This window comes from Grampus griseus, assembly GCF_964374135.1.
Source record: "Grampus griseus genome assembly, chromosome: 20".
Taxonomy (NCBI): Eukaryota; Metazoa; Chordata; class Mammalia; order Artiodactyla; family Delphinidae; genus Grampus; species Grampus griseus.
The window spans coordinates 19558652-19586571 of NC_139014.1; the positions used below are offsets into that span (position 1 = coordinate 19558652).

At 44.2% G+C, this 27920-nt stretch overlaps 1 protein-coding gene across 4 annotated transcripts; it reads left to right on the top strand.

Annotated features, from left to right (window-relative positions):
• Positions 1-350: 350 nt before the first annotated feature.
• On the top strand, positions 351-27714 carry DNAJC7 (DnaJ heat shock protein family (Hsp40) member C7; the record flags this gene model as incomplete). 4 transcript variants are annotated; one of them, XM_082679174.1, is made up of 15 exons in its annotated part: positions 398-474; positions 8296-8334; positions 11364-11452; positions 13166-13290; positions 13670-13783; positions 14432-14506; positions 18211-18329; positions 19034-19187; positions 19720-19884; positions 20708-20799; positions 23816-23889; positions 24268-24414; positions 24647-24799; positions 26906-26968; positions 27377-27714. In XM_082679174.1, the coding sequence occupies 15 exons, from the start codon at positions 398-400 to the stop codon at positions 27412-27414; spliced, it is 1524 nt and encodes a 507-aa protein (XP_082535300.1). In that variant the 3' UTR covers positions 27415-27714. The 4 variants fall into 4 exon arrangements, with proteins under 4 accessions (XP_082535297.1, XP_082535300.1, XP_082535299.1 ...); XM_082679171.1 differs by lacking the exon at positions 8296-8334 and having other exon boundaries at positions 351-474; XM_082679172.1 differs by lacking the exons at positions 398-474; positions 8296-8334 and adding an exon at positions 8475-8493.
• Positions 27715-27920: the final 206 nt, after the last annotated feature.

The following is a 27920-nucleotide window of genomic DNA, read 5'->3' on the forward strand; positions in this document are numbered from 1 at the left end:
CAGGGTACAGGGTCACCGCGTCTCTACCCAACTCAGACTCCCTGAGCCTCACAGGAGACTCTCTAGGATTGGAAGTTGTTATGGCAACGAGGCTCTCAGAATACTGAGGAAAGCCAAAGCCTAGAGAGCCGACACCCTCCTGTATTCCCCCTTACGACCCACGGGTAAAGTGGCGCCCCCTACGCACAGAAACCGTCCTTGGGCCCCCGCTCCGGCGAGGAGACCACCCTGGACCTCCGGGGGCGGGAGGCCGCTCTGGCCCCAATCAGGGCCTCTCGCTGGTAGACGGGCCCGAGGTAGCCCCTCTGGGCGCAGCGCCGCCGAGCTGCTCGATGCTCCGACCGGAAGTGCTCTTCACCGCCGACCTCCCACCCGGCTCTCTGGTCCCGGCGGTAAGATGGCGGCTGCCGCGGAGTGCGATGTGGTAATGGCGGCGACCGAGCCAGAGCTGCTAGACGACGAGGAAGCGAAGAGGTAAGCGGGTGGCAGGGTAGGGGAAGGGGCGATCTTCAGCTCCATGGCTCCGGTAACCCCGTCCTTGCCGTGGTGCAGGCCCTACAGAGGCAATGCCCCGCCCTCCGAGAATCCCCCCTCCCCCATCTGAGATCGAGTCCGGATGGACCCCCTGAAGGGGCGCTCTCGGAGGTTTGCCCTCCTCTCCTGCTTCCGCCTGGCTGAGGAGCTGAGGCATGGCGTTGTTGCCCAGCAGAGAGGAAGGTTGTCCTCATTGTAGAGGCCGGGTCTCTAAGGGGGTCTCGGAGGTCTGTTGCCGGGGGGGGGGTGGCGGCGCGGCTGTGATGACGCCTTCTTACATCGCCCCCGACCCCTTCCTTCTCTTGTTAACGTCTGTATCTTGTGTCTCAGCCCTTTGCGTCTCCGAAGCTCTTGCTGTCCTCACTTCCTTTCCTCAGTAATTATACCCCAGCGAGCGCTAGTCTGGGCCCGAGGTATTGTGTGTCTCCGTTATTGACCTGGTGGTCCCTCGGTTACCCCAGAAGTCTAAGGTGATAGAGAAAGAAGGGTGAGGGGTTTTGTCTCGTGCTCCACCCGTCAAACCCTCTCCTTCCACCCTTTCTAAGGTCATTCTTTCAGGGCTGTTTCTTAAATTAAGCAGCAAGGAGGAGGGCAGCTGCTTGGGCGCTGTTGGCTCTGCTGGGCAGCCGCAGTGGCTCGAGATTGCCAGTCCGGACTCGGCAAGGGAGCTGCAGAGTGAGTGGTTTTCGAGAACGCTCTGGATTTTGGCTACAGCTAAGGCAGGTTATTGGAAGTGGGGTTGGAACACAGTTGTGGGTAGTCATACTTGTCCTAATTCTGGAGCAGAATTAACGAAAAGCTTCTGGAAGTTTGGAGCCCTGTCCTCGTCAACCGCAGGTTAACTGACTACAGTTCTCTCAGTCTCCTTCCCACATATTTCATGTCTTTATACCAAGCCCATTATGGTTTCAGTCTGGAGGATTCGAGGTGGTGATTAGTTCATGAGATCTGAAATCAGGATTCCGAGAATTTTTACCTTTTTTAACTGTCTAGGTTTGAAACATCAGAGGTATTCAGGGAGGCAGAATGAATAGTTATCAAGCTTAAGGGTAGTTACTACGGCCAGTGTCCCAGGTTCCTGATCTGTTGCGAGCAGGAGCTGAGAGCCTTGACAAAGTGTAGTAGGTCCCTGGGATATCAGAGAAGGCAGGAAACCAGAGCCTAGTCTCTGTCTGTTCCTGGTTTTGGGGTTTCACAAACCAGTTCTTTCCAGGTGTTTAGAATTAAGCATCATTAAGGAACTGCAAAACAGGACACAAAACTCCCACCAATACAGGCAGAACTTAAATTAATTGTAGGGATTTACTTTACTTGTGTTTGGAAGGAGTTCAGTGGTTCTTTGTGCTGTAATAGGGAGTTGGGCTATATGTAATTTAAAATAAACTCAGCCTATTTAGTATAAATCTCTGACGTAGGCACTGTCCTTAATTTGAGTTTCCCTTCAAAGTTCCTATGTAAAGCAAATTTTTTTCCTTAAAACAAAATCAGGCCTTTTATGATATTCTATCATAAAAAACCATAAAACAGGTGATGCCGTAATGTGACCACATCAGACACACAAAAAAGTATGGTATTTGGTAGCAGTAAACAGAATAAGGGAGGGTGTTGACTGATGTTAACTGCCTTATTTCATGGAGTTTTAAGATGTCATTGGTTGTAAAATGCACGATTGTTTTCTCTGCCACTAAGAAAAAAACTGTAACTGAAAAACGCATTCTTATGAAATAGACTTATATGTAAAACATACATAGATCTTTTTTAGACATAATAAAATGTAAATGTTTATTGTATACCACTTATGTGAAAAAATCAAAAGGAAAATACAGTGAAATAAAAATATCACCATTTGACTTTCCACCATATAAGGTATCCTTAGGAGGATAAATATTGGGCTCTGTTAGTAAGAAAAAGCCTTGTTTATGTGTAGCTTTCCAAGGCTGAAAATGGAGTGGTGACTTAGAAGTTTTGGAGGAAGATTGTTTTACATTTTTCACATATCCTGGAATCCTCCTGTGTAGCCACAGCAGAGGGCAGGGATAGGCACATCTCTTACAAATGCCGTTTACTATCTGACTTGGTTAGTTATTAGGCCAAGTTCGTGTCTCTTGTTACAGTCCTACTCCTAGTTCACTTGGGGACACAGGAGTTGATGGGTCTCCGGTTGTTTTTGTAAAGTCCAGCAAGGAGTCCTTCTTTGCATCGTGGCCCAAGGGCATCCTGCTGCTGCTGCTGCTGAATTGTCACAGTCCCACGGGGAGGGGGGGGGGCGGGCACAGTGAGAGGAACTTTCAAGAAGTTGGACCTCATGGTTGTAGCATTTTAAATGGCTACATGTTTTATTTCCTTAGCATTAGAGTCTCTACAGAAAAAGAAATGGACTCCAGTTTTTTTGCCTGTCACTCTGGACAAAGTTCTTTTTCCCTTATAGCAGCTGAGAAGCTAAAATAAAAGATGTGTTATTTGGCACTCCAAAATAGATCAGGGTTCTGGACATGAAGATTATTATTTCTCTTTGCCCACCAGAATAGATAAAGCTGCTTGGGGAGCCAGAGGACTAAATTTCAGAGGTTTTACATTTCAGCTAATTTAAAAACTTACATTTTCCTGGGAAGTTGCTGATTGTTTTACCTAATACATGAATGCCTGTCTTGAGTGAAGGCTGTCAGGTCGTCTTTCCTGGACTGGGGAGTAGTTTGGTCTCCGTAGGTGGTCTTTATTATGGTAAAATCGAAGGATTTCAAGTTGCTAATCAACAGAGGAAGTACTTCTGTGTCTCAGCATATATCTGGCCTGACTGGGCAGTGAGGTCCAAAAGAACCAATGGGAGCCATCGACTTAGGAGCCAAGGGCATCCTTACCTGATTCCTTGGGCTGATAATCTTAACTTCTCAGTGTCTGTTTTCCTGGTGGAGGAGAGCAAGAACAATTATTAGTAGGCCCTTTCTTAGTACCTAGGTATCGTAAACTCTTTTGGGATTTTGCCTTTTATTTTTCTATGAATATTGTTGGTGGGAAGCACTGAACCCTGAATCCATATCCTGGGGGCTGCTGTAGTTGCTATTAACTGCAGCTTCTTGGGGTGTTTTGGAGTTTGTGCCCTTAACTGCAGAGCTTGTGGGGTTACTTTTCCCCCTTCTTCCCCACTCTGTTTCAAATTCTTAGGTTTGTGTCCCCCTAAACTTTCTCTTGAAGTTCCAAGGCAGGCAGCTAGACAAAGCCTGCAAACTGAATGGGAATTTATCTTTGACCTGGAGCCCAAATCAGTGAGAAACACTGCTTTCAGCCTTCACTTTCATTTTGGTATGCTTTAATTGTGGGGTCAGAGATGAAGAAGTGGGACAAATAAGTCACGGTTAAGGAAGGGATAAAGCTAGGAATACAGAATCCTGAATACCAGCAAATAATTGATTGAATTGAACCCTGGTATTAACAAGTGGCAAAACTGTTAAATAGTCTTTACTGGAGCAAAGGTAGAGCACAGAGAAAGGGTCTCTCTGTTCCTTGCTGGTTTAATTCAGATTCATGTATTAACTGAAGCCAGGTAAATTGAGCGATTTTAATAAAATGTTGGGCCAAGTGAGTGGCAGTTGCTCTAGTGTCTAGGTCATTCCCAACAACCAGAACTCTGATTGGCTTAAAGATCAGCCTTATTGTACATTCCAACCAATCAGGAATTGGTTTAGTCTTTGAAGGTAGTATTTTTTAAGTTTTTAAAAGCTGCATACTGGGCACTTGCCTTTGCTTTCTTTCTCTAGAACTTTAGAAGATTGGAGAACAATGGTCAGTGGCTGCCTAGGTGCCTTGTGGTCTGCAAAGTCTCTGAGAGCCCATTTCTCCCTTACTCCACTAATGTTTGGTCCCCTTTCTCCAGTGCTGAGTGATGTGGAAGTTACTTAGAGGTCGTTCCAGGTATTCTTTTAAATTGTCTGGATTTCAGCAGTAAGAACAGGATTCAGCATGCAAGTTTTTCCAGTAGTTTATTCATTTTATTGGATTAACAGTTTTTTTCTTTCCCATGCAGATCCAAACAGCAGTTTCTATGTTTATCCCACCATGGCAGGGGTATGAGTGATTGAGGCTTTTGAGAATGGTAATATGATCAGGAATATTTGACTTTCAGAGTCTGATTCTGGGACCTAATACTCTGTTGGCCTATGATTTTGTGTGGGGTGGCCAGATTGTCAGATAAGCAAAGTGTTAACTGTCTTTTCTGATTCTAATATTAGGCTTTTGGGGAGGGTGTGTGAGGCAGGCAGGGCTCTCTCTTATTAGAGTTTCTGTCCTGAGAATTCTGCCTCGGGCAGTTTGCTCTGAGACAGTCAACCACCTGATGAGCTAAAGAACCACAAAAACTTGGGAAGCAAAATAACAGTTGACAGTGTAGACTTCTGACTCTAGTTCCCATCTCCATCTCCCCCCCTCTTTCCCCACCCTCACCAAAAAAAAACAACCAAAAAAACTCAGAAAGCAACCTTTTTCCTAATTATAGTTCCTCAGTTCTAGATTTTTTTTTTTTTTTTTTGGCCGCACCACATGGCTTGTGGGATCTTAGTTCCCTGACTAGGGATCAAACCCGGGCCCTCGGGTGTGAAAGCACAGAGTCCTAACGACTCGACCGCCAGGGAATTCCCCAGTTCTAGATTTTTGATGAGTGCTAGTGTCCCCGTGAGGGTAGTGGGAGATGTCACAGAATGGGAAACCAAGGGATAGAAAATGGTGGGTTTGGGGAGGTATTATGAAAACAAGTCTCTGGCTAATGCCAAAAAGCCAGTGGCTTGTGTCCTCAGAGTAGCTTCTGAGAAGCTTATTTCTCAGAAGCAACTTCTTGGTTGTGTCTCCTGCCCCCAGGGGTAAATGAAGGTTAGGTAGGTGCCACGGATTTTGACACCTCCCATTTAAGGAACTAGCAGAAGTTTTTAACACAGTTGAGGCTGCTATTTCTGTGTGAATATCCTTCTGCCTGCAATGATGGAATTTCCGTCCGGATTGCTTGCTTGCTTGCTTGCTCTTTTTCCCCACTGAATAAGACAGCCACCTCCAGTGCGTTGCCTGGTGTCCTTCCCTACTTGAGCAGTAGAGAGAGCTGCTGCCTTGTGTAGTCTGTATCTGTGACTGCACTTGGTGCCTTTTGGTCTCTTCTGGCTCTGCCCCTGTTGAGATTCCCTGAGTGTCCAGACGGAGGACAGTTTGAAGTGGTATATTTTTTTCATCTTCATCTCCTTCTCTTTTTGGGGGGAGGGTGGGTGTTTTAACTGGGCTTTTAAGTGAAAGCAGAAGCTGCCTATTCTATAGGAAATTGGGTAAAGGAAGCTGGGTAGCCCACCCTTACCAACAGGTAGAAGTTGGATAGAGTCCACCCTCTATTTTCTCTGGACCTTTATGAAGCCTTTATTTGCTCTCAACATTTAGCGCCTTGCATTTTAGCAAACACTCTATCTGTGGAATTGTTCCCGCTCATATATGGCTTCCACCTATCCATGTGAAACTTAAATTGTTAGAGGATAAAAAAGAAAGAAATCGAATAATATGCATTTGGTAAGATGGAGTAAAAGGTTTCTGGGCTCCTTTTACTTTACTCTCTCATGAAGGTCAGAGAGAGTACAACATGAAACAGGCCCTGTGACATGCCTTTGGGAACAAGAGGTCTTGTACTGTGGGAAGGAGCAAGGAATTTCTACTCTGAGACTGGCCAAGATCCCGTAAATTCTGAAGGGTGGAGGGCATTCCTTCATCAACGGGCAACTAGTAAATTTGACTGAATAAAAGAAATGGGTGCAACAATCTAGAGTAAGGGTGACATTTTGGAAGTAGTAAATATAATAGGAATGCATAAAGGATATTTGACTGGTTGGCAGTATAAAGTATTATTATTAAAGACCTGAGGGTAAAAAAAGGAAAGATATCTTTCTTTAAAGTTCTTCCTGCCAGTAAAATAGTCTCCAGGTCAGAGGCCCCTAAATGCTCCTCTGCTCTCACAAGAAATCACGTTGTCCTGAGTTGTAATTTTAGTAGATTTCTCTTCCACTTCTGGAGTAGCAGACTACATCAAGAAAATGCAAAGAAAAAGAAAAAAAAGATCTCATTCAAGCTGCTACGTCTGTTTTGATTTAAACTGGTATTAATGGCTATTGGAAGAGCGGAACTTTATTAAAAATACATTATTCTAGCCAAATACTTGAAATAAATAAGAGTACTGTGGTTCACCACCCCGCTTCCCCCCCTGCCCTTGGTCATTCAAAAATCTAATCAGTATTTCCTCAGTTGCAAATGTAGAATAGTGAAGCCATGTTAGTCTTTATTTTTCATGCAGTGGGGTAGAATAAATCTAAAAATGGTACATTACACATATACATGTGAAGTAATTCCAGAGAGAACCCAGAGATGTTGAGACGTTTTTTAAAAAAAATACTTGCCAGTGAATCCTGCATTAGTGAGAGTTGAGTAAAGTTTCTAAATACATCTTTAATTTCTAGAAGATAGACTAGTTGGCCTAAGGCAAAGATATTGCTTAAGGTTCAACTTGGAAGTATTTAGAGAGAAAATGGAAGTTTTTATAGAGCATCTAATTTGGGGCACATTACGATTTCAACTGTGGTGTTTTAATTTGTTTTTAATTTATCTGTAAATGTGCAAAGTTGGCTGGTGATCATAAGCCCAAGTTGTCTGATTTGATCACATGATGCTGAGCCCTGCTAAGACCTGTGTGATACCAAATGATTCCCTTGGCAGTGTTTGTTGGAGTAATTAGCATCTGTGATGAATGAGTGCTAAATTGGGAGAGAGAATGGAACTGTGTGATCAGAGGATATACAGATTTTTCACGCACATGTAGTGTTAGAAGAGCAGGTTTTCATACTGCAGTTTTCTGATTGATGAGGTTATTTCTGAAAAATAAATACATTTTAAAATAGCAAAGCAGAGCAAGAGTAGAATGTATTCTCCTTACCTACGTCTGTCAGAGAGAAGGCCGGCCTGGCCCTCTGACACTGATCCCGTTGTGGGACACCCTCCCATCATACATCCAAAGAGGGCAGAGTTTTTGGAAAACCTTTCATGAGCTGTTTTCACAGGAATTTGTTGCTGGCTATTCAAGTGAAAGGACTGGTCTGGTAGAGGTAGTCATTCCCAGCATCTCTTGGTGAATCAGAGAAGTGAAGCTTTTTCTGCTTAGAGGTGATCCAAGGATTGGGTGGGGAACTGGATAAATTAGTTTTAATCCAAAAACCTTGCCACTCACAGGATCTAGCGGGGAAAACATGGGACTCTAAGATTTAGGAAACCTGTGCAGCCACCTTGGGTGCCTCACTAGCTCTTCGTCTGTTGGAGGACACGTGATATTATCACCATCACCACTTCAGAAGGCTGTTGTGAAGACCCTCATCGTAAATGTTTTGAAATTTTGAAAATGCACTAGAGATACAGTCTCTGTTAATAGTGTCATCGGGTCAGTTATGGCCAAGTCTATATTTTGATGTGGTGTTATATTTCAGGGTTTAGTCTGAATTTCATTTTGTGGCCACAGAAAATAGTCTGTAGTTTAATGTAGTCCCTTTTGGAATCTGTTCCTTTTTTTTACCTAATCCAGGTGAACTCAGTTAATCCTAATTCTTCCTTTCTTAGTACTGATGTGTTTTAGTTAGATACATGTTGTAACCTCACTTGGTTCTCAAATGAATTGACTGGCAGTGAGTGGAGTGACAGATGCCACCGCCAGATTGCCCTCAATTCCAGTGTTAACCAGCTCTTCTCCTTCTTTTCCAGTCCTACGCCTTTGACATCTCATCCTTCAGTCCCTTTGCTGTAAGGGCAACTTGAACAAGCTTCAGCCCTTTCTCAGACTCCCAGGCAGGACTTGAATGGATTTGACCCTGGAATTGTTCCTGATGCAGCCTTGTTCAGTTCTTGCTGCTGCCATGCTGGATTCCAAAGATCCACTCTTTCCTCGGCTGGTCTCGCAGGGTCAGGCCCATTGGTTAAAGCTTGTTGTGTATTTGGTGGGGAGGTTCAAGATGACGGAGGGACTCCACTTTGGGCGTTGGACCTGGAGGCAAAAAATAAGCATTCAGTCTAAAAGCACTAAGTGCCCATTGTTTAGGCAGCTGTTAATCAACCATGTTTCTATGAAAATAAGTCCTTTTCATGAGGCAGTTGTGTGGGAATAGCTAATTCTGGCCTGATGCTGTGCAGTGTGAGGTTAAAAACATGGTAACGTGTCACAACACAATTCTTCTTGTTCTTTTCTGCTGTGGGCTGACTCTACATTACTCGCTTTGTTTGCTCTAGAATGGAATCTACTCACCATTTACTAAAATGAAATGCATTTCTTGGGGGAGGCAAAGTCCAGTTCACTAGGTCTTGCATCTTAAAGGGAAAGGAGCCTTACTCTGTCTGTGACTGATTGTTAGGAATGTCATTTGGCTTGTTTAAATCCAGGTTGCAGTTCTGGAGTTGGATTTTATACGCTGGGCAGTTTTGTGTTTTAGTTGAAAGAAATTCATATTCATTGTTCTTAGCAGTACAGATTAATTTTTAAAGTCTTAGGCAATAGGTAGAGGTGAGTATTAGAGAGAGCTTAGCATAGTAGATAGGGCACAGCTCTGGGATCTGCAGGTCTGGGTTGACACCCTGACCCTCTGGACAGTTTTTAATCTCTAACCCTTAATTTCCTCTGTTGAAAAATGGGAATAATGAAACTCACCTGATAAGATAATGTATGGAAAGTACCTGGCCTCAGTAATAATTACTGATTTTCCACAGAAGTCGTCCTTTACATTTTTGCTGGAAAGCCAATGCTGAACTCATGGCCTCCACTGGAGTGAGTGTTTCAGGAAAGAAAGGGTATCTCTCTGTATTTCTACAGATTGTCCCCCCTTTGACTCACAAGCTTTATATGCTGATACAACGTCTGTCCAAGTGCTCAGATGCCTTTGGTTTTCCTCAAGGATTTGTGTGGTCTTAGCCACTAGCTGACTGAATAGAAGGCTAGATCTTTTCAGGTACAGTTTGGGCCTATTGCTTTTGAATTTACTACTCCATTTCTTCATAGTGGTTTAATTCAACTTCTGACATCCTGTGTTGGGGAAGCCCCTTCTTCAAATCTTTTGGCATGTCTGCTCTTAAAGGATAGGTTCTTCATAGTTCTTATAGTGCCTGGCTTAATTTAGAGTTGTTCAGCATGTGGAAAGATTGTGCTTGGTCTTATAAGTCTTGCAGTTGGGGGATCCTTCTTGAGAACTTTTAATAGCAGATGGCCTCTTTACATCATTGTGACAGTTGGTGTAATAAAATTATTCAAATCCATCACAGTTCAAATCTGTCATTTATAGGTCATTTCCACTTTCCTTCTCCCTTTTTTTTGGCCATGCCACACAGCTTGTGGGATCTTAGTTCCCCGACCAGGGATCGAACCCAGGCCCCCTCAGTGAAAGCGCCGAGTCCTAACCACTGGACCCCTAGGGAAATCTCCCATTTTCCGTCTCCTTTCTGCTAGCAGACTTTTCTTGTTAATAGGGCTTGCCAAGACAGTGATGGAGAAGAATGGAAAGGGAGATCGCCTCAATAAAAGGAGGGTGGTTTTGCCAGTTTGTAGTTTAAAATACGTGAGTAAATAAAATCACAAATCTTCCCATTGCCGATGTCCATGGAATCAAGCTGTAAACTCCTATACCATCACCAAGGTTAAGAACTGTATTTTTGTCCCCACTTCAGCCAGCCCTTGAACTGGGCTTTTAGCATGCGTGGAGGACAGAAAAAGAAACAAAGATTCTTCCTTATAACAGAAATGCCAGATATTTAGCTATGTTGCAGTAATCATTTTGGTAAAGAATTATCTTTGTCACTCAAGTTGGTCATTAGAGTGATTTTGGGTATCTCTGATAGAGGTTACAAGTTTGTTCTTTGAGACATTGTTGGTCATGTCTGAATTGATTCTAGTTCTTTGGTCAAGAATATAATTTGCAATTATATATCATTGTTTCTTTTGGAAAGTACAGTTTGTCTCATGCACAGCTTCAAAAAAATGGATCTTGGAGTAGGGCAAAATTTTTGATATTCATAACCACGCCATTGGGTGGTTATACAAGGTACTAGAGGGATGGTTGAGGAGGCAGTTAAGTATCCACATAGATGTGATGGGCGGAGAGCATCAGTAGGTGGGTACTTGTTAGAGCATGGCACTGGCAGTCTATATTTTGTATGTCCCTGTCATCGAAGTTCTTGGTCTCTGCTGTCACTCAACTCTGTCCTCCATCTTAAACACCAATATGCTGTGCTTTTAACACCTTTGCGACCTGCTTTTGCTCTGCTTGTCCTTCCAGTGACAAATGCATGAGCCAGTTTTCAAGAGAATAAATCATTAAAACTCCAAGAATATGACCCATTTCACATTGAGAAATCAGTTGCCCCTGAACAGCATTACCTATAACTGACTTTCTGTAAGTTTGCTAAAGAGGCAGAAGTTGTGACACAGTGGAAAGGAAATAAATATAAAAATTCTGTCTCTGTGAGAGAATGTCTAAATTTGCCTGTCCTAAGGGGAATGATTACAGGTAGGAGTAGTGAGGAAAGGTCAGGCGACATCAGAGAGGTTTCTTGATTTAGTTTGAATGTATCTAAGTGACAAAAAATAGCATCTGAAGAACTTGGATTCGTTCATTAGCACCTCCTTTTGGTCCATCAGCCCATCAAACAAATCTATAAATTCCTTCAAGTATCACATAAACTTTCAGCTCAATGTGCTGGGGGCTCTAGACCAAAAGATTGTTCCCATGAGATTACAGGGGTTATTCCCTCGGTATAGTAACATGATTCTCTTTCTCTTTCCTTTTCAGGGAAGCAGAGTCTTTCAAGGAACAAGGAAATGCATACTATGCCAAGAAAGATTACAATGAAGCTTATAACTATTATACAAAAGCCATAGGTGAGAAGGGATACACTGGAAAATAATTTGCCAAATATTGTTGTTGTTTTAAATTTTTATTTATTTAATTTTTTGGCTGCGTTGTGTCTTCATTGCGCACGGGCTTTCTCCAGTTGCGGCAAGTGGGGGCTGCTCTTCGCTGCGGTGTGCCGGCTTCTCATTGCGGTGGCTTCTCTTGTTGCGGAGCACGGGCTCGAGGCGCCCGGGCTTCAGTAGTTGCGGCACATGGGCTCAGTAATTGTGGCTCGAGGGCTCTAGAGCGCAGAGTCAGTAGTTGTGGTGTACGGGTTTAGTTGCTCCGCGGCATGTGGGATCCTCCCAGACCCTTCCCGGACCAGGGATCAAACCCGTGTCCCTTGCGTTGGCAGGCAGGTCCTTAACCACTGCACCACCAGGAAAACCCCCCACCAAATACTGTTATAAATAGCTCCTCTCTAAGAAGTAGTCTTTCTGCATAGTGGGTTGATGACTGTTACTATGTGAAGTCTTTGGGTTTAATGTCCTTAGTGGCAGTGATCCCCAACCTTTTTGGCACCAGGGACCAGTTTGGTGGGAGACAGTTTTTCCACGGGGCGGGGTGGGGGGGATGATATGGTTCAAGCGGTAATGCGGGCAATGGGGAGCCGCAGATGAAGCTTCGCTCACTCACCCGCCGCTCACCTCCTGCTGTGCAGCCCGGTTCCTAACAGGCCGAGGACTGGTACTGCTTGGCGGCCCGGGGGTTGGGGCCCCCTGTTATGAGGGATAACTTTTTCTAGCTCAAGCAGGTAGTTCTTCATTTGGCAAATTAAAGGCAGTTCTAGAAATTCTAGATAATATGGCAATAAGATACCCACCTAAATGCATCTCAGACATTGCCAATTCATTTACCATCTTAGAAAATGGTCTTTGTAGATATTAACAAGTCTTAGTTACCTCCATGCTCAATTTGCCAGTATATTTTAATCCCATGCCAGCATTTTTCTCACCTAACTTGTTTACAGGCTCCCCACCCCCAACTCAACAAATGCAAATTCATTTTCATGTCTTATTACATAAAACACAAATCATTAAGAAGACAAATACGCTAACCCCTTAACCCATAAAGGATAATCAGTGGACTTTAAAGCTAAGTATAAATTATTATTATTATTATATATATATATATTTTTAAAGTATCCTAAGCAATTCTTTTCCCAAGCTTTTTTTTTTTAATGTTGGGGGTAGGAATTTATTAATTAATTAATTTATTTTTGCTGTGTTGCGTCTTTCGTTTCTGTGCGAGGGCTTTTTCTAGTTGTGGCAAGCGGGGGCCACTCTTCATTGTGGTGCACGGGCCTTTCACTATCGTGGCCTCTCTTGTTGCGGAGCAGAGGCTCCAGATGTGCAGGCTCAGTAGTTGTGGCTCACAGGCCTAGTTGCTCTGCGGCATGTGGGATCTTCCTGGACCAGGGCTTGAACCCGTGTCCCCTGCATTGGCAGGCAGATTCTCAACCACTGCGCCACCAGGGAGGCCCCATATTTTTAAATAACTTGTCTTTGTAAAGTGGTTGCACCATTGCTGCTGTCCGTTTGTCCAAGTAGTCAGAAATTTGGCTGTGGCCTTTTAGAGTATGTCAGCGTTCCTGTTACAGTTTGATTGCCTTGATATAGCTCTGAGGGAGACGGCCCCTGAGTTTTTGAAGCAGTGACCCATGCTAAACTTCGTTTCACATTCTTCTGCCTTTCCTGTAGATATGTGTCCTAAAAATGCTAGCTATTACGGGAATCGAGCAGCCACCTTGATGATGCTTGGAAAGTTCCGGGAAGCTCTTGGAGATGCACAGCAGTCAGTGAGGTTGGATGACAGTTTTGTTCGGGTATGTAATGGGGCTGTTTGGGGGGGTCTGAGTTGCTGTAGTTGGATTCCTCTAGCCCAGGGTTTCTCAGTTTTGACACTGTTAACATTTGGGGCGAGATAATTCTTTATTGTGGGGAGCTATCCTGTGCATTATAGGATGTTTTCAGTAGATCCCTGGCCTTTAACTACTAGATGTGAGTAGCACTCTCCTCCCTTCCCAGTTGTAACAACCAAAAATATCTCTAACGTCGCTGAATGTCCCATGGAAGGCAGAATCACCCCTGGTTGAGAACCGCGCTGCTCCATCCCTTGTTGGTTGTGTGTGCATGTTGCTGCTGTTGATTTCCTTTGGCTTGGCCAATCATGCTCCTTTTCTTCCCTCTTTGTGTTTCTTCTAGGGACATCTACGAGAGGGCAAATGCCACCTATCTCTAGGGAATGCCATGGCAGCATGTCGTAGTTTCCAGAGAGCCCTAGAACTGGATCACAAAAATGCTCAGGCACAACAGGAGGTATGGGTCTGATGCTGTCAGTATCAGAAGAAACAGCAGGGTGGTATATTTGGAAGGAATAGTGACTTGAGAATCAGAACTGAGATCTTGTCTCACTTCTGCCATCAGCCACACCTGGGTGAATGTGTGCAAGTCTCATAGTCTCTGAGCCTCAGCTTCCTTATCTGTAAAAGGAATTTTGCATATGATTTACAGCTTTGAAAATCTGTGCAATTTGGAGGGTTTCTGAGATAGCTGGGAGGATGGGCAGATGCGTCAAGGAACTGATTTGAGTGAGGTTAAAAAATTTGAATTCATATCCTGATTAAATTGGTAGCAGCTAGAAGATGTTTTAGTTGCATCTTCATATGTACCTAATTTACTCCTGGATGCATTTAGTGAGAATCTCACTGAACCTCTGACAGTGCCTTTTATTTTATGTATGTGTATCATGGCTCCTTTGTTTCTGACCTTAAGTTCAAACTGAGGGTAAAGGTTGGGCCTTAACCTTTCTGTTAAGGAGTCTCGGCTACATCTTCACCAAATTGATTTGTGAAAAGTCTGTGGTTCTGATTTTCTTGAAATAAACTCATCAAGTCCTTGTTGGTTTTTCTGGTTGTTGAATCTGCAACTTCATTAAAACTCTCTTATATGATTTTTCTGGTGTAGTTCAAGAATGCTAATGCAGTCCTAGAATATGAGAAAATAGCAGAAACGGATTTTGAGAAGCGGGATTTTCGGAAGGTAAAGTAAAACTGTGAGGAAGTCTCATCTACACTTTTCTCGAAGTTCTCTGTGTGTGTGTGTGTGTGTGTGTGTGTGTGTGTGTGTGTGTGTGTGTGTGAGGTAATTAGAGGAGTAGTATGGTACAGAAGATCTAGAATAGTAAATTATCACTTTAATTTGGCATTGACCTTTTCTTTCCCTGTTTTTTTTTAAGACTTTTATTTATTGTTTTTAGAGTATTTATTGTTTTTAGAGTTTTAGGTTCACAGCCAAATTGAGAGGGAAGTACAGAGATTTCCCATATATCCCCTGCCCTGCACATGCATAGCCTCCCCCATTATCAGTGTTCCCCAGAGGAGAATTCCAGAGGTACATTTTGTTACAACCAAGTTTTTGGCAATTATGAATAAAGCTGCTCTGGATATCTTTGTGCAGGTTTTTGTATGGATATAAGTTTCAACTCTTTTGGGTTAATACCAAGAAGCACGGTTGCTGGATCCTATGGTAAAAGTATTGCAAGATTGTTTTGCAAGAAACTACCAAACTGTCTTCAGAAGTGACCGTATCATTCTGCATTCCCACCAGCAATGAATGGGCGCTTCTGTCGCTCCACATCATCAACATTAAAAACATTTTTTTTTGTTAAGGTTCTTATTTTCTTAGTTATATTTCGCTTTATCATAAAAAGCAGTATGAGTTTGTTACTTGAGTTCGTTCCTGTTTCTGATATAAGGTATGCTGGTTAGTAGAGGAAAAGCCAGTTGGAATTAAATATTAGGTTTGGAAAACCCATTTTTATTAGAATAATGAGAGCTAGCTTTAACACCTGCTTTGTGTGATCTAGATGGAGCCATAAATAAAAGATAAAGGCCCCTTTTACATTTTTGAATAGTGTACGTAACCTGTCGTCATACGTTTTGATGTTAAGCCTTTCCACAGAAGCACACTACCGTCCTTTATGGAGCTGTGTGATAGTACGTGAAGAATGTACATGCCAAAGGGATTGACCTATGTGAAGTATGGGAAAGGTATCAAAGTTCCAGGTATCTTTCTAAGTCTTATTTGTAGTGGTTATCTCTCATCTGAGTAATTCCTGATTCCCTTCTTTAGATGGAACTTGGAAGTAGCTTTCACTAGAGTTTCAAAAGGGGAGGTAAGTGGCCCCCAAAAGGGTTAAAAACCACTGATCAGGATCAGTTTTCAGGATCACTTATGATTGTATCATCCAAGGACTGGAGTCGTCACTTCATATGTGGGAATTTGCTCAGTGCTTTCTGTAGCAGGTACTCAAATGCTTGATAAAAGGGTACAGTTAAGAATCATTCTTAAGTCACAAACTGTGACAGTCTTTTATTTGGTAATATCTGATTAGCTTATACAGAGTCCTAGCATTAACTTATTAGCGTCCCTCTTCTGTCCATTGGTTTTAATAACCACAGTGTCCTTGTAGTGCAGTTCATACTTTGTTTTGTGTGTGTGTGTGTTTGGAAAGCAATTCTGCCCCGTGTCACATTTTTAGAGCTTTGCATAGGCAAAAGCTTTGTCTCAAAAGGCGGTCTTTTGGGTTTCTTTTCTTTCTTGCCCACCCTGGAGCCAGAATCCCTAGTCTGTGACAGAATCCTCTGTTTGTGACATCCCAGCACCCCCACTGTAGTTCATGGTGATGTCACAAATGAAGAATTATGATCCTGGCAGGGGAAACAGATGAACTTGGAAGAAACAAAGATCTTCTTTGCCTGCAGCTGTCCATAGTCATGGGGAGGTGGGGGTGGGAAGTGAGGCTCCAACTGACACTCCCCACCATGAGCTAAACCCTCTCCGTACAGAACGTCACAAAGGCAGCAGGTTGTGGCTGCTTACATTTTGACTGACTGCCCTCCTCCCAATTCTTTTTCTGTTTAAGGAGGGGAAAATTAGCACCGTGACTGCCCTGCTCAGTACCTGCATTTTCATATTGTCCTTAGAACATAAGCTGTGCCATTCAAGGAAAGGTGTCCCCACCACTGCTCTGTTGACCCTGCGGAAAGCCTTGCCAGTGCAACAGCTCATGGTGTTTACCTACTTCCCTTTATTTTTAAATTTAAATATTTGAGTAGGTGCTATTCTTGGTTCAAAAGTTAGAAAGTATAAACAATTACTCAGTGATAAGTGCTCCCCCCAAACTTATCTTCCATCTGCCTATTTCTCACCCTTTAGGATAACCACTGTTCTTGTTCTGTTTACTGCCACAGTTTTGTTCTACATAAACAAATACAAATACAGCATTTTTTTGGCCGCGCCTCGTGCCTCGTAGGATCTTAGTTCCCCGACCAGGGATTGAACCCTGGTCTCAGCAGTGAAAGCACCAACTCCTAACCATAGGACCGCCAGGGAATTCCCAACAAATACAAAGATAGATTCTTAATTTTCTTTCTTTCTTTCTTTCTTTTTTGCATGAAAGGTAATAACGCTCTGCAAAGTTCTGTACCTTGCTTCCCCCCCCCCCACTTAATAGACCTTGGAAGTCTTTCCATATTAGTATATGCAGAACTTCTTCATTCTATTTTAGATCCACATAGTAGTTAGTGTTCTAGTATATGAGTGTCTACATTGCCTAACCAGTCTCCTGTTGATGGAATTTGAGTTATTTCTGCTTCCAGTTTTCAGACTTCATCTCTTCCTGATCCCTATGACCAGATTCTTAGAGGGAACGGGTGTCCCTTAACTCCAGATTTCTCCATTGGGTCAGTTATTCTTGGAGGAGAGTATGATTCAGGAAGGATTTCCCAGGAATAACAGATAAACCAAAGTGAAAGCTCAGAGAACAAACTCAGAAAAAATAGGAATATATGGAAGTCTTTATGAAGCTGAAAGACTGAAATAATCTCAGCTGTGTGTGTGTGTGTGTGTGTGTGTGTGTGTGTGTGAGAGTGTGAGAGAGAGAGAGAGAGAGAGAACCTTTTTGGTTTGTATAGCAATGTGTTAGGTATAGTTTAGGACTATTGAAAGCAAACTAATGATTAGATATTTCTGTACTAAAGTGGAAGTGGAAGAGTGGCCACCATGTGAGGCTTATGCCACAGGAAGGAGGGAACTGTGAGCAATTTCAGTAATATAGGGAGTAATGATTCTTTATCAGGTTCTCTTTTTGGTATTCCTTGTTTTATTAGTAGGCTAAGCATGATGAATTATGCAAAGTAGCAAATAATGGTATTTCTACTAGAAGAATGTGAGTTTTGATCACAGTCACTATCGATATGATTCCCTGTGGAGGCACCTTAGTATGGTGATTAAGGTTATAGGCTCTGGAGTCTTTGTGTCTAAGATCAAATTCTGTTCCTATTTGGTCCAAGGTCCAAGCTTTGGTGACCTTGAACAAGTTACTTAATCTCTACTTCAGTTTTTTCATCAGTAAAATAAGGGTATTAATATTACCTGCTTCAGAAAATTGTTGTGGGCATTAAATGGGTTAATATATAAAGTACTTAGTAAATGTTTGCTGTCATCATTATCATCTGGATCGGCTGCTCTCCTCATTTCAGTGGTTTAATCAAATAAATTAGGGGTGTGTTTGTGTGTGTGTGTGTATATATATTTGTTTGTTTGTTTGTTTGTTTAAACAGGTATATTCTTAAACTCTGGTATTACTTCCCTTTGAATCTGTTGCCTGTAACCAAACTAAAGTCAAGACATTTTCTGGAGTCCAGGATGAAGAACCTTATTTGCTTTCTTCTTCCCCATAGGTTGTTTTTTGCATGGACCGTGCCCTAGAATATGCCCCTGCCTGCCATCGCTTCAAAATCCTCAAAGCAGAATGTTTAGCAATGCTGGGTCGTTATCCAGAAGCACAGTCTGTGGCCAGGTATGAAGTCAGGCCAATTTTGTGTTAAAATGCCAGATACCACTGGACGAATGCTGTCTGGCAGTTCCCTACAACAGGAGTTAACATATTGTCCTGTAGGTAGGCCAGCCAGGGTGATCAGACCTTCCTGGGACTTAAAGCCAAAGGTTAGACCGGGTATTATACCGAAAATCCAAAGGTATTTATGTAGGAGTTCAGTAGGTACTTGAGCTATATGTGAAAGAAGAGATGTGTGGATTTTTTGGTGTGTTTTTGTTTTTTTAAATGTCCGTTTCTTTCTACTCAAGGGGTTTGTGAACTCTAAAGGGCTGGATAGTAAATATTTTAGACTTTGCAGGCCGTGTTGTCCCTGTTAACAATTCAACTCAGTCACTATAGTGTAAAAGCAGCCATAGATAATAGATAAACAAATGGTGTGGCTGAGTTTCAATAAAACTTTATTTACAAAAACCAGCAGCAGATAGGATGTGGCCTGTGGGCTGTATTTACCAACCCCTGATCTAATAAAGATTGTGAGACACAAGAAGTATATAAGGATAGATACAGGTGATTTATTTGGGGACAGGTTGGGAAGAGTGCTTGGGAATCTACTTTTGGATACTTTCCATATTAGACACATGGTCAAGAAAAAAACTGACCAAATGATAGTAATGGTGGGGGAGATCCTAACCACAGCTGAATGTGCCCCTTTCTGGCTATTGCAGTGACATTTTACGAATGGATTCCACCAATGCCGATGCTCTATATGTACGAGGTCTTTGCCTTTATTATGAAGATTGTATTGAGAAGGCGGTTCAGTTTTTTGTCCAAGCTCTCCGGATGGCTCCTGACCATGAGAAGGCCTGCGTTGCTTGCAGAGTAAGTTCTAGGCACCAGATCTGGGTAGGAAAGAAAGCTTTCTTTTTGAGCCTTTTAGAGAGTTAGTGTGGAAGGTTTTAGAATCACAGGGAATGTGATAGCACTTCTTCCCTCCTTGCCAGGATGCTTGATCCTTTCATGAGAAATTATTTCAGGGCAACTTTTATTTGCCTAAAGGTAAATGTGATCTATAGGGTCAGATCCTTTTAATATCTAAGTGTGTTTTTTCTTTTTTTCTTCCTTCAGTGAAGAAAAGATAGTAATGCTTATCCTGGGGAGTGGAGGTAAACCCTGGGTAACACAGGTCTCATTGGTATTCTTTTATAAATCTTGGTTTCCCCTGTCCACTCTGTAGGAAGCACCAATGAGCAACAAATAGCCCAGGTGGTGGGGTTGCGCAGGGTGGAGGGCCATGTGATGCTAAACCGCTGGGATCTAAGCAATTGAAAATAGACTCTGGCCTCTCTGTGCAGTGGCCTCTCAGACGAGGCTTTCTGGATGTGAACTGACCTCCCCTTGCTTTTCTCTGTAGAATGCCAAAGCACTTAAAGCAAAGAAAGAAGATGGGAATAAAGCATTTAAAGAAGGAAATTACAAGCTAGCATATGAACTGTACACAGAAGCCCTGGGGATAGACCCCAATAATATAAAAACAAATGCTAAACTCTACTGTAATCGGGGTACGGTTAATTCCAAGGTAAGCACTTGGTCTGGGGCTTGGGGCCTATGGAGATATTTTTAAGGGCCAACAAAGCAGTCTTGGGAAATTTGCCCAATGAGGGTAAGCCAGATGAGAAAAGGTTGATGTTTCAGCTTGTTAGGAACTTCCTTCTGAGAGGCAAGCTTTTAGTTTTTCTGTGGAATTTAGGGGCACTTGAGGGACAGTTCGGAAGGATATTCCCACCTGTTGTTCAAGTTTCTTTCTTCCAGTAAAAGAATGGCTAGAGGCTTTGGGACAATTTTTAAAGCAAGTATTGCTTCTTTTTGCCTAAGCAAGTGATTATTTCTTTTTTAGGAGTGATTTGGAGGAAATTCGAGTATGAGGCAGGCTTAGTTTTTTTCTCCAGTATAACTGATGGTCACCATGCTCAGTTGAAAATGTCCTAAATTCTGTCCCACACAACTGTCAGAAAGAATAGGCTCCTTGCTCTTGCAGAGTCCTAGTGGTTTAAAAATCACAGTAATTCTGATCCCTCCAGTTGGCCTCTGGAAGAATAGGAGGCAAGAACCACCCTTACTCTTTCCATGTCTTGGTTGGGCACTAACCTGGAATGGTAGAGGTGGTTTATCCTTGCAGATAAGTGTGCTTTGCTTCCATCATTTAGAAAAGAAACCAATTTTGAATTTGGTGTCCTTAACCCTCTGAGATACTGGCTTTCCAGTGACCAAGAATGAGTGTGGCGGTTAGGGGGCCAGCATGACTGATCGATCCTCCTAGAATTTTGAAGCCATGCCCACAGCTTCTGGGCTCCCTCAGTCACCCAAGATGTGAAGTATGACTGCTCCTCTTTTTCCTGAAGCTTAGGAAACTAGATGATGCAATAGAAGACTGCACAAATGCAGTGAAGCTTGATGACACTTATATAAAAGCCTACTTGAGAAGAGCTCAGTGGTAAGTTCCTCTGGTGGGTGGGGGGAAGAGGGTGTTGCTGCTGGCCTGCCAGGGGAATTGCATTATGGATGATGAAGCAGACCCAGGGATGTTGTGAGGTCATTTGGTCCTTCCCCCTGCCTCTAGGTGGGATTGTTCCAGCCCTAGACTATCTTTATAGACCTCCAGCGAAGGAGATTGCACAAGCTCCCTCAGTCTCCCATGCCAGTGTCTTACGCCCCTCACGGTCAGTAAGTTTCCTCTGATGCCTGACCCAAATTCCTTTTGTTAAAGTTTAAATCCATTTCCTTTGGAGATTTTATTTTGTGTTGTACACTTTTGCTCTAACTTGGCATAGTGCTTGGTGCTTGGCACACAGTAGGTGCTCACTCAATTAATGTTTGTTGAATGAATGTATGGTGCTTGGAAGAGGAGGAAAGGTATCTCTTGTGATAGTTGAGAGTTGTGCCTATCCTGTATGTTCTGGGTTAGGGAAGCCAGTCTTTTGACAGGAAGGGATTTAATCTGGCTCAGCCTCCCAGCAGTATATGGAAGCCCCTTTTGAAATATCCTTGTCTGACTAGGATATTCCTGCCTAGGTCTAGTGCTCAGATTTGCCTTCAGAGTCAGGTTGCTCCCCAGCATACTTGTTCATTTTATTCTTGACCCCACTAGACTCTTTTCTCCGGACAGGAACATGAGCAGGGGCTAGGAGAGACCTCTTCCCAGAATCCGTCTTTTCTTTTTTCAGGTTAATTTCCCAGCCGGAGAAGAATGTTCTGTCTTTAAAGTTCCTAAAGGAAGACCTATTTGTTGTATACCAGTCCTCCAACACCCATCCCATTCCTTGTCATGAAATGGCATAGCCAAAGACAGGTGCTGTTACTGCTACCTGATGAGCCCATAGTTCTTCAAGCTTTCCAGTCTCACCAGTTGTGCAGAGCATGGGCTACTCCCCATTTAGTTTTCTCAAAATTATCCACGTTTTTAAAAGATAGGAAAACTCCTGTGTGTAGTGCTTTTTTTTTTAAGTGAATTTCTAAGTAGATGACTAAATCTGTCCAACAAACATACATGGAATTATATTACAGATTCTGTGAGACCAACTGTCAGTCATCTCATCTTTTCAAACCACTTGCAGACACACATGGAAGACAAAAGCGTACCCTTTGACCCAGCTAAAGACTTATTTTATCAGACACAAAATGCTATATACATGTTTACTGCAGTGTTATTGTAATAGCATAAGAGGAGAATCTCACCTAGATGTCTAGTGGGAAGGGGGTGGCTGGATACATAATACTGTATCAACTCAATGGAACACTGTAGTGTTTGAACAGCGTTGGGAAGAGAACAGAAAATTCTGGATTTGTTAGGAGGGTAATGGGATGAAGGACTTTGTTTTTCATATGTGCAATAAATAAAAATCAGGAATTGCTTTGATCAGATAGCTCCTTATCTTTGTGGTAGAAACAGAACTGTTCTCTTGAGTGGCTCTGCCATGAGATCCTGCCGCAGAGGACAGCGTGCACTGTTCGGCACAGTCGGCGGAGGGCTTGGCAGCAGTCCCCTCAGGCAGCTGGGATTGACAAGAAGTACTGGAGATTAGTTCAGGCCAGAGCCTTACGAGAGCCCTGACTACTGCCCCAGTCCGCCTCAGCTCACCCCTACAGGTGGGGAGAGGCCAGATCTTTGCTACATTTCCCATGATGGGCTGGAGTTTTCCATTTGCCCTAAAGCTCTACTTTTCTACTTTTTCTTCAACTTAAAAAAAATATTTTAATGTAAGGATGTCCTTGAATTAAAAAAAAAATGTGAAGTAAAAATGCACGTCACTAATATAAGCTTATTTAGTACATTATGTAGGGCCTGGTAAGTCCATCAAGGTAGCTTGTTTGTCACATCATTTCTATACCCAGAGCTGTCAGTTCTTAATTTTCTGTTACTTCAGTTTATATTATTATACTCCATCCTGCAGATGGGTTCTCTGTACTCCTAGTAGCATTTGTGCCTTGCGTCTGTGGGGTATTGGTTTTGTCACCATTTTTTAAAAGTCATTAATCAAGATGTGGCCAGAAAATCAGATGCCTAAGATGTTGGGCTTCACTTTTGCCAGCCACATCAGTAGTGCTCCCCCTGCTCTGGCCTCTAAGCCTGGTGGGGCTCTGTGATGTTTGCAAAGATCGGCTTGTGTGGCAGCAGTGTAATAAATTGAACCTCTTTGTGCAGTGGCTAGCTGCACTGCATGGTCACTTCCCACTCCCCAGCTGATGGTGACTGTCTGGAACTGCTACCAGAGTCTGTTTAATCAGTAGGCCAGTCTTGGAGCCAGTGATATTATCAGGAAAATGCCCTTTACTTCTGTGGAAGAGACACTTAAAAGGTCTGGCGATCAGCCTGTCAAGCTTGTTTCCTCCCATCTTGGGCCAGGGGCCCTCCATTCTTCTGTGCTGTTGAAGTAGAAGCAAGCCTGTGTTTACGTCTCCTTTTCTATCTCATTAACCTACATCTCTCGGATTGATTAGTCTTAATGGAAGCATTTGCCAGCAGCCACCACCTTGAACTTGATCCTTCCAGTGGCTGACGAATCCCACACCTCTGGATTGGAGCTGGCCCTGCATGTTTATGGTACTCACTGTTTCCAAGCTCTTCCATATCCATTGACCTCACTTGATAGTTTTTCTCCTGTGTTTCAGTCCCAAGTAATCAAGTAGGTACCTTCACGTTTGTCTCTCCTGAGGTGATCCAGATGCCTCTCGGTGGCTCTGAGTGAAATCAGAAGGAACTTTCTCCTCTTGGTTGCTGTCTGCTCAGAGCAGAATATCACTTTGCTGGTTAGGTGCAAGTGGCATGAGACCTCTCTCTCTCTCGAGGACTTGGTAGTTCATTTTTCACATGGCTAGCTTAAGGACTCCTGTTTCATGAAGCGTCTCAACCAAAGTGTGTGTCTCTCGCTTGAGCCGCGCCTCTTCCCCTAGAGTGGTACTGAAGGCCACTACTATTTACGTCGCTGTACTGCCCTGTATTTCCTTCTCAGTTACATGGACACAGAACAGTATGAAGAAGCAGTACGGGACTATGAAAAAGTGTATCAGACGGAGAAAACAAAAGGTAAAGGAGTTCGAGAGCATGTTTCTCAGGGAATTGTGTGGTCTGACTTGTAGGTCCTAAAACTGGACATAGGAGTAGTTTGATTCAGGGATGAATGAACCTGGAGCTTATTTGAAGAAGTGAGCAGAGACCCCGAGAGTGGGACAAGGCACCTGTTTTCTGGTCCCCAGTCCTCCCTGTCACTTTCACTTGCTTTTCTGTGTGATGAGGCCAATGTGAAGAACATACCTAGCAGTAGATTTTTTTAATCTCCAGAAGAAAACACCGTAAAAGCCCCTGGTAAGGTTAATGAGGCCTCTGACTCCAGGGCATCTGGGCGGGGCCTGGTAAGGGAAGCCAGAATCAGGCGCGTCGTTGACGCCAGATGTCTTCCTCCAGAACACAAACAGCTCCTAAAAAATGCACAGCTGGAACTGAAGAAGAGTAAGAGGAAAGATTACTACAAGATTCTCGGAGTAGACAAGAATGCCTCTGAGGACGAGATCAAGAAAGCTTATCGGAAACGGGCCTTGATGCACCATCCAGGTAGCGCGGGTGGGGAGGGGGCTCGGTGCGGGGAGCAGGCTAGGCCGGCTGCTGCCACGCTCAGTCCAGCACGGAAGCCTCAGAGAGGCTGCTCAGCTGGAATAAGGTGTTGCCCAGTTCCATACCCTCCAAGTTCGGGAAGTACCAGATTCTAAAGTCAGGGATAATGTGGTCTTTCTGTCAGACTTTGTTTTCTTCAGGCTCTGAGTTCTTCCCATACTCCTCCCTTTAGATCGGCACAGTGGAGCCAGTGCTGAAGTTCAGAAGGAGGAGGAGAAAAAGTTCAAGGAAGTCGGAGAAGCTTTTACCATTCTCTCCGACCCCAAGAAAAAGACTCGATATGACAGTGGACAAGACCTGGATGAAGAGGGCATGAATATGGGTGGTGAGTTGGCAGTTGGTTGGGGCAGCCTAGGATGAATCTGACAGCTGCGGAACGTTACCATTTTTTTAAAGATACTCCAGAGGGAGAGTCTTATGTAATCAGCCAGTGATGGGCTGCAATTTGTAAAGTGCACTCTGATAAGTACCCGTAATGTGTGAGGTACTCTGATGGGTGTGGAAAATAACAAAGGTGAATCAAACATTCCCTGATGTCCGGGAACCCACAGTCCAGGGGTTTGCAAACTCTGGCCCATAGGCCAAGTCTGACCCCTGGTCTAATAGACACGGAGTCCAACGAGGGCAATAAAATATAGCAGGTGTCAAGGGTGCAGAGTGGGTGCCAAGGAGGTCAGCACTAGCAAGGGAAGGCTTGGGTGTGCAGAAAAGCATAGCACCTCGTGGGAGCTACCAGGGGCTCGGCTAGGAGGATAGAGGGTGCTCGAGGCACAGAGCGGTGAGAACTGCACAGAAGCTGGCTCAGACCTCAGCAGGCCTTAGAGGCTACAGGAAAGAATGTGGGCTTTTCCTTTCGGCTGGAAGTTCTTTCTTCCCCCACTGCAAAGTGTTTACTGATACTTATGCGTCTCCCACATTCCTGTAAGCCCTCACAGACTGCAGTTTCCCCAGAAGACCTAGAATGAAGTAAAGTGCAGCCGTGAGCGTCATTGCTGACTGTGAGCTTAGGTGGAGATAAAAGAAGCCCCGAACGATGCCCAGTTCTCAGACCGCTGCCTCTGACGGCAGGCCTTTCTCTTCCACTGAGAAAATGTACTGGAATTTAAAATAAGGTTGATGCTCTACAGATAGTTCTCACCTTGCCAGTTCGTGTGTATGTGTCTGTGTGTCTGTGTGTGTGTGTGTCTGTGTGTGTGTTATAAAACCTAGCTTTGGACTTTCTGATGGTCCAGTGTTTGGGACTCTGCGCTTCCGCTGTAGGGGGCATGGTTTTAATGCTGCGAGGTGCAGCTCCCCGCCCCCCCCCCCGCCAAAAAAAAATAATAAACATTGCTCTGCCCAGCAGTTGAGAAGAGTTGTAAGCAGTCGAAAGCTGTTGAGGGGATACAAGTCGGGGAGCCATGGACCTCATTTAGGCTCTGGAGATGTATTTGTGATGGCAGTGAGGCGAGCTGGTTTGGAAAGGGTGAGGAGGAGGGAAGACACAATCACTAGGAGAGAATCGGAGGGTACAATCGGGAGACAGTGTGAGAATCAACAGGAGTGGCTGCAGAACATGTTGGGCGAGGCAGAGGACTAAGTCAAGAGTGGTTTTGGCACAGCTGGCCTGATGGGGCTGTTCCCTGAGCTGGGGACCCAGGAACATGAGCAGATACACAGGCAAAGAAAAATTCACTTTTGGACACGATGTGCCTGTGGGTGGGATTGGCTGGTGGAGATAAATCCTGTGCAGCTTAGGGAGTTAGGCAGACTGGCGGTGTGAGACCTGCTGTGGCCTGGTGAAGAAAGCACGGTGCTAGAGGCACACAGGAGTTGGCAGTGTTGTTTTGTTGCTTTCACTGGCCGCGTGATCTTGGGCAAGTTACTTGAGCTTCTGCTTAGGTTTTGTTGAGTATAAATTGGTACTCAATGATACAATGTATGCAAAGTACCCAGCACCGCGGTTGGCACCTGGTAGGTGCTTAGTAAACTATAGCTTTTTTCCTGGCATACAGTGTAGACAGAGTATGGCATCAAACACATGCAGTAAATCATAGGTCTCGTTCTTATATACAGTCTTAGTAGCACTTAAGTGATACATTTTAGTCTTTTCAGTAGCAGCCCCAGCATTATAGGGAGACAGTGTGGAGAAAGTCTTACGTCGTAAAGCGCAAAGGGCATTTCCAGTTGTTGAGAAGGCCCAGTGAAGTGGGTTGAGGCAAAGAAAGCTTTCCTTTGGGACCATGCTTGGAAGAAGGGAACACATCCTGGGAGTGGGATCAAGTAGTGGGATCACCTCTCGTCGGTGAAGTTTGGGGAAAGGAGGGAAGTGATATTATCTGGGAAAGCTTTGGAGACCCATTAGAGAATGGGTCTCTCTTAAGTTCCTCTTCAGACACTTCTAATTTTTTCACCTTTTTGTGCCTTCTCTGCTTCTCACTTTGCTTCGCAGATTTTGATGCGAACAATATCTTCAAGGCATTCTTTGGCGGTCCTGGGGGCTTCAGCTTTGAAGGTGGGTGTGCCTGAGTTCCCAGACCACAAACCGACACAAGGACTCCCCAGTTAGGCAGCACTAGGGGCCCAACAGTGGAGGCAGCAGAATTCTCGTCCAGCAGTACATCTACACCCTCGGGTGCTGCTGAGGATGGAGGAGGGGTTTGCGGGCACACCAGCACAGGGTCAGGGAGACGTCTCTAAGCTTCCTAGTACCGGAGCTTCTCTGCAAGAGTGAAGGTGTTAGAACTACGCACGTGCAACCTGCTTGCATGCTCCCTCCTGCACCCCAAGGCCCAGCCTGTTTGATACCCTTAGAGGTTTGTCTGTTTGAAGTAGCCCTTAAAGACTCTCCATAATCAGGGCAAACTGATCTTCCCCCAGAAAACCCACAAAGCCAGCTGACAAGCTTTTCTTTTCCCTACAGCATCTGGTCCAGGGAATTTCTTTTTTCAGTTTGGCTAATGAAAGGAAACCATCCAGAACCCAGAAAATGCAGACTTGCTCCGTTTAACCTCGAATGTGGCTGGACACAGCTCACCTCCTCCCTTCATTATGATCCACGTACTTAGAGCAGTTTCGTTTTCTCAGTTGGATACCCAGTGTCTGTGTGAGTGGGGTGAAGGAAAGGGAGCCAGTGCCGAAGACTGCGGGTAGGGGAGGGAGGTGGGGGGTGGACAGGGCAGCTTGTGAATTTTTGTTTTACTGTTTAACTTTATTAAAAAAAAAAATTAAGAGAATAAAATGTTTTGACCCTTTCTGGCACTTTGCTCTGGCAACTGCTTTGTGTCACTCCAGAGTCAGTGGGCCAGAGCTGAGCCCCCAGCACGGAGCTGATGCCCACGTGGACTTTAGGCTCCGCGAGCCACCCCACGAGGGGTGGGGGCACCTGGGGGCAGGTGGGGTGCTGGCTGCCCCCAAATCGGCTTGGCACGGGAGTGCTGAGCAGGCCCTGGGGATGCTGCCGTGCC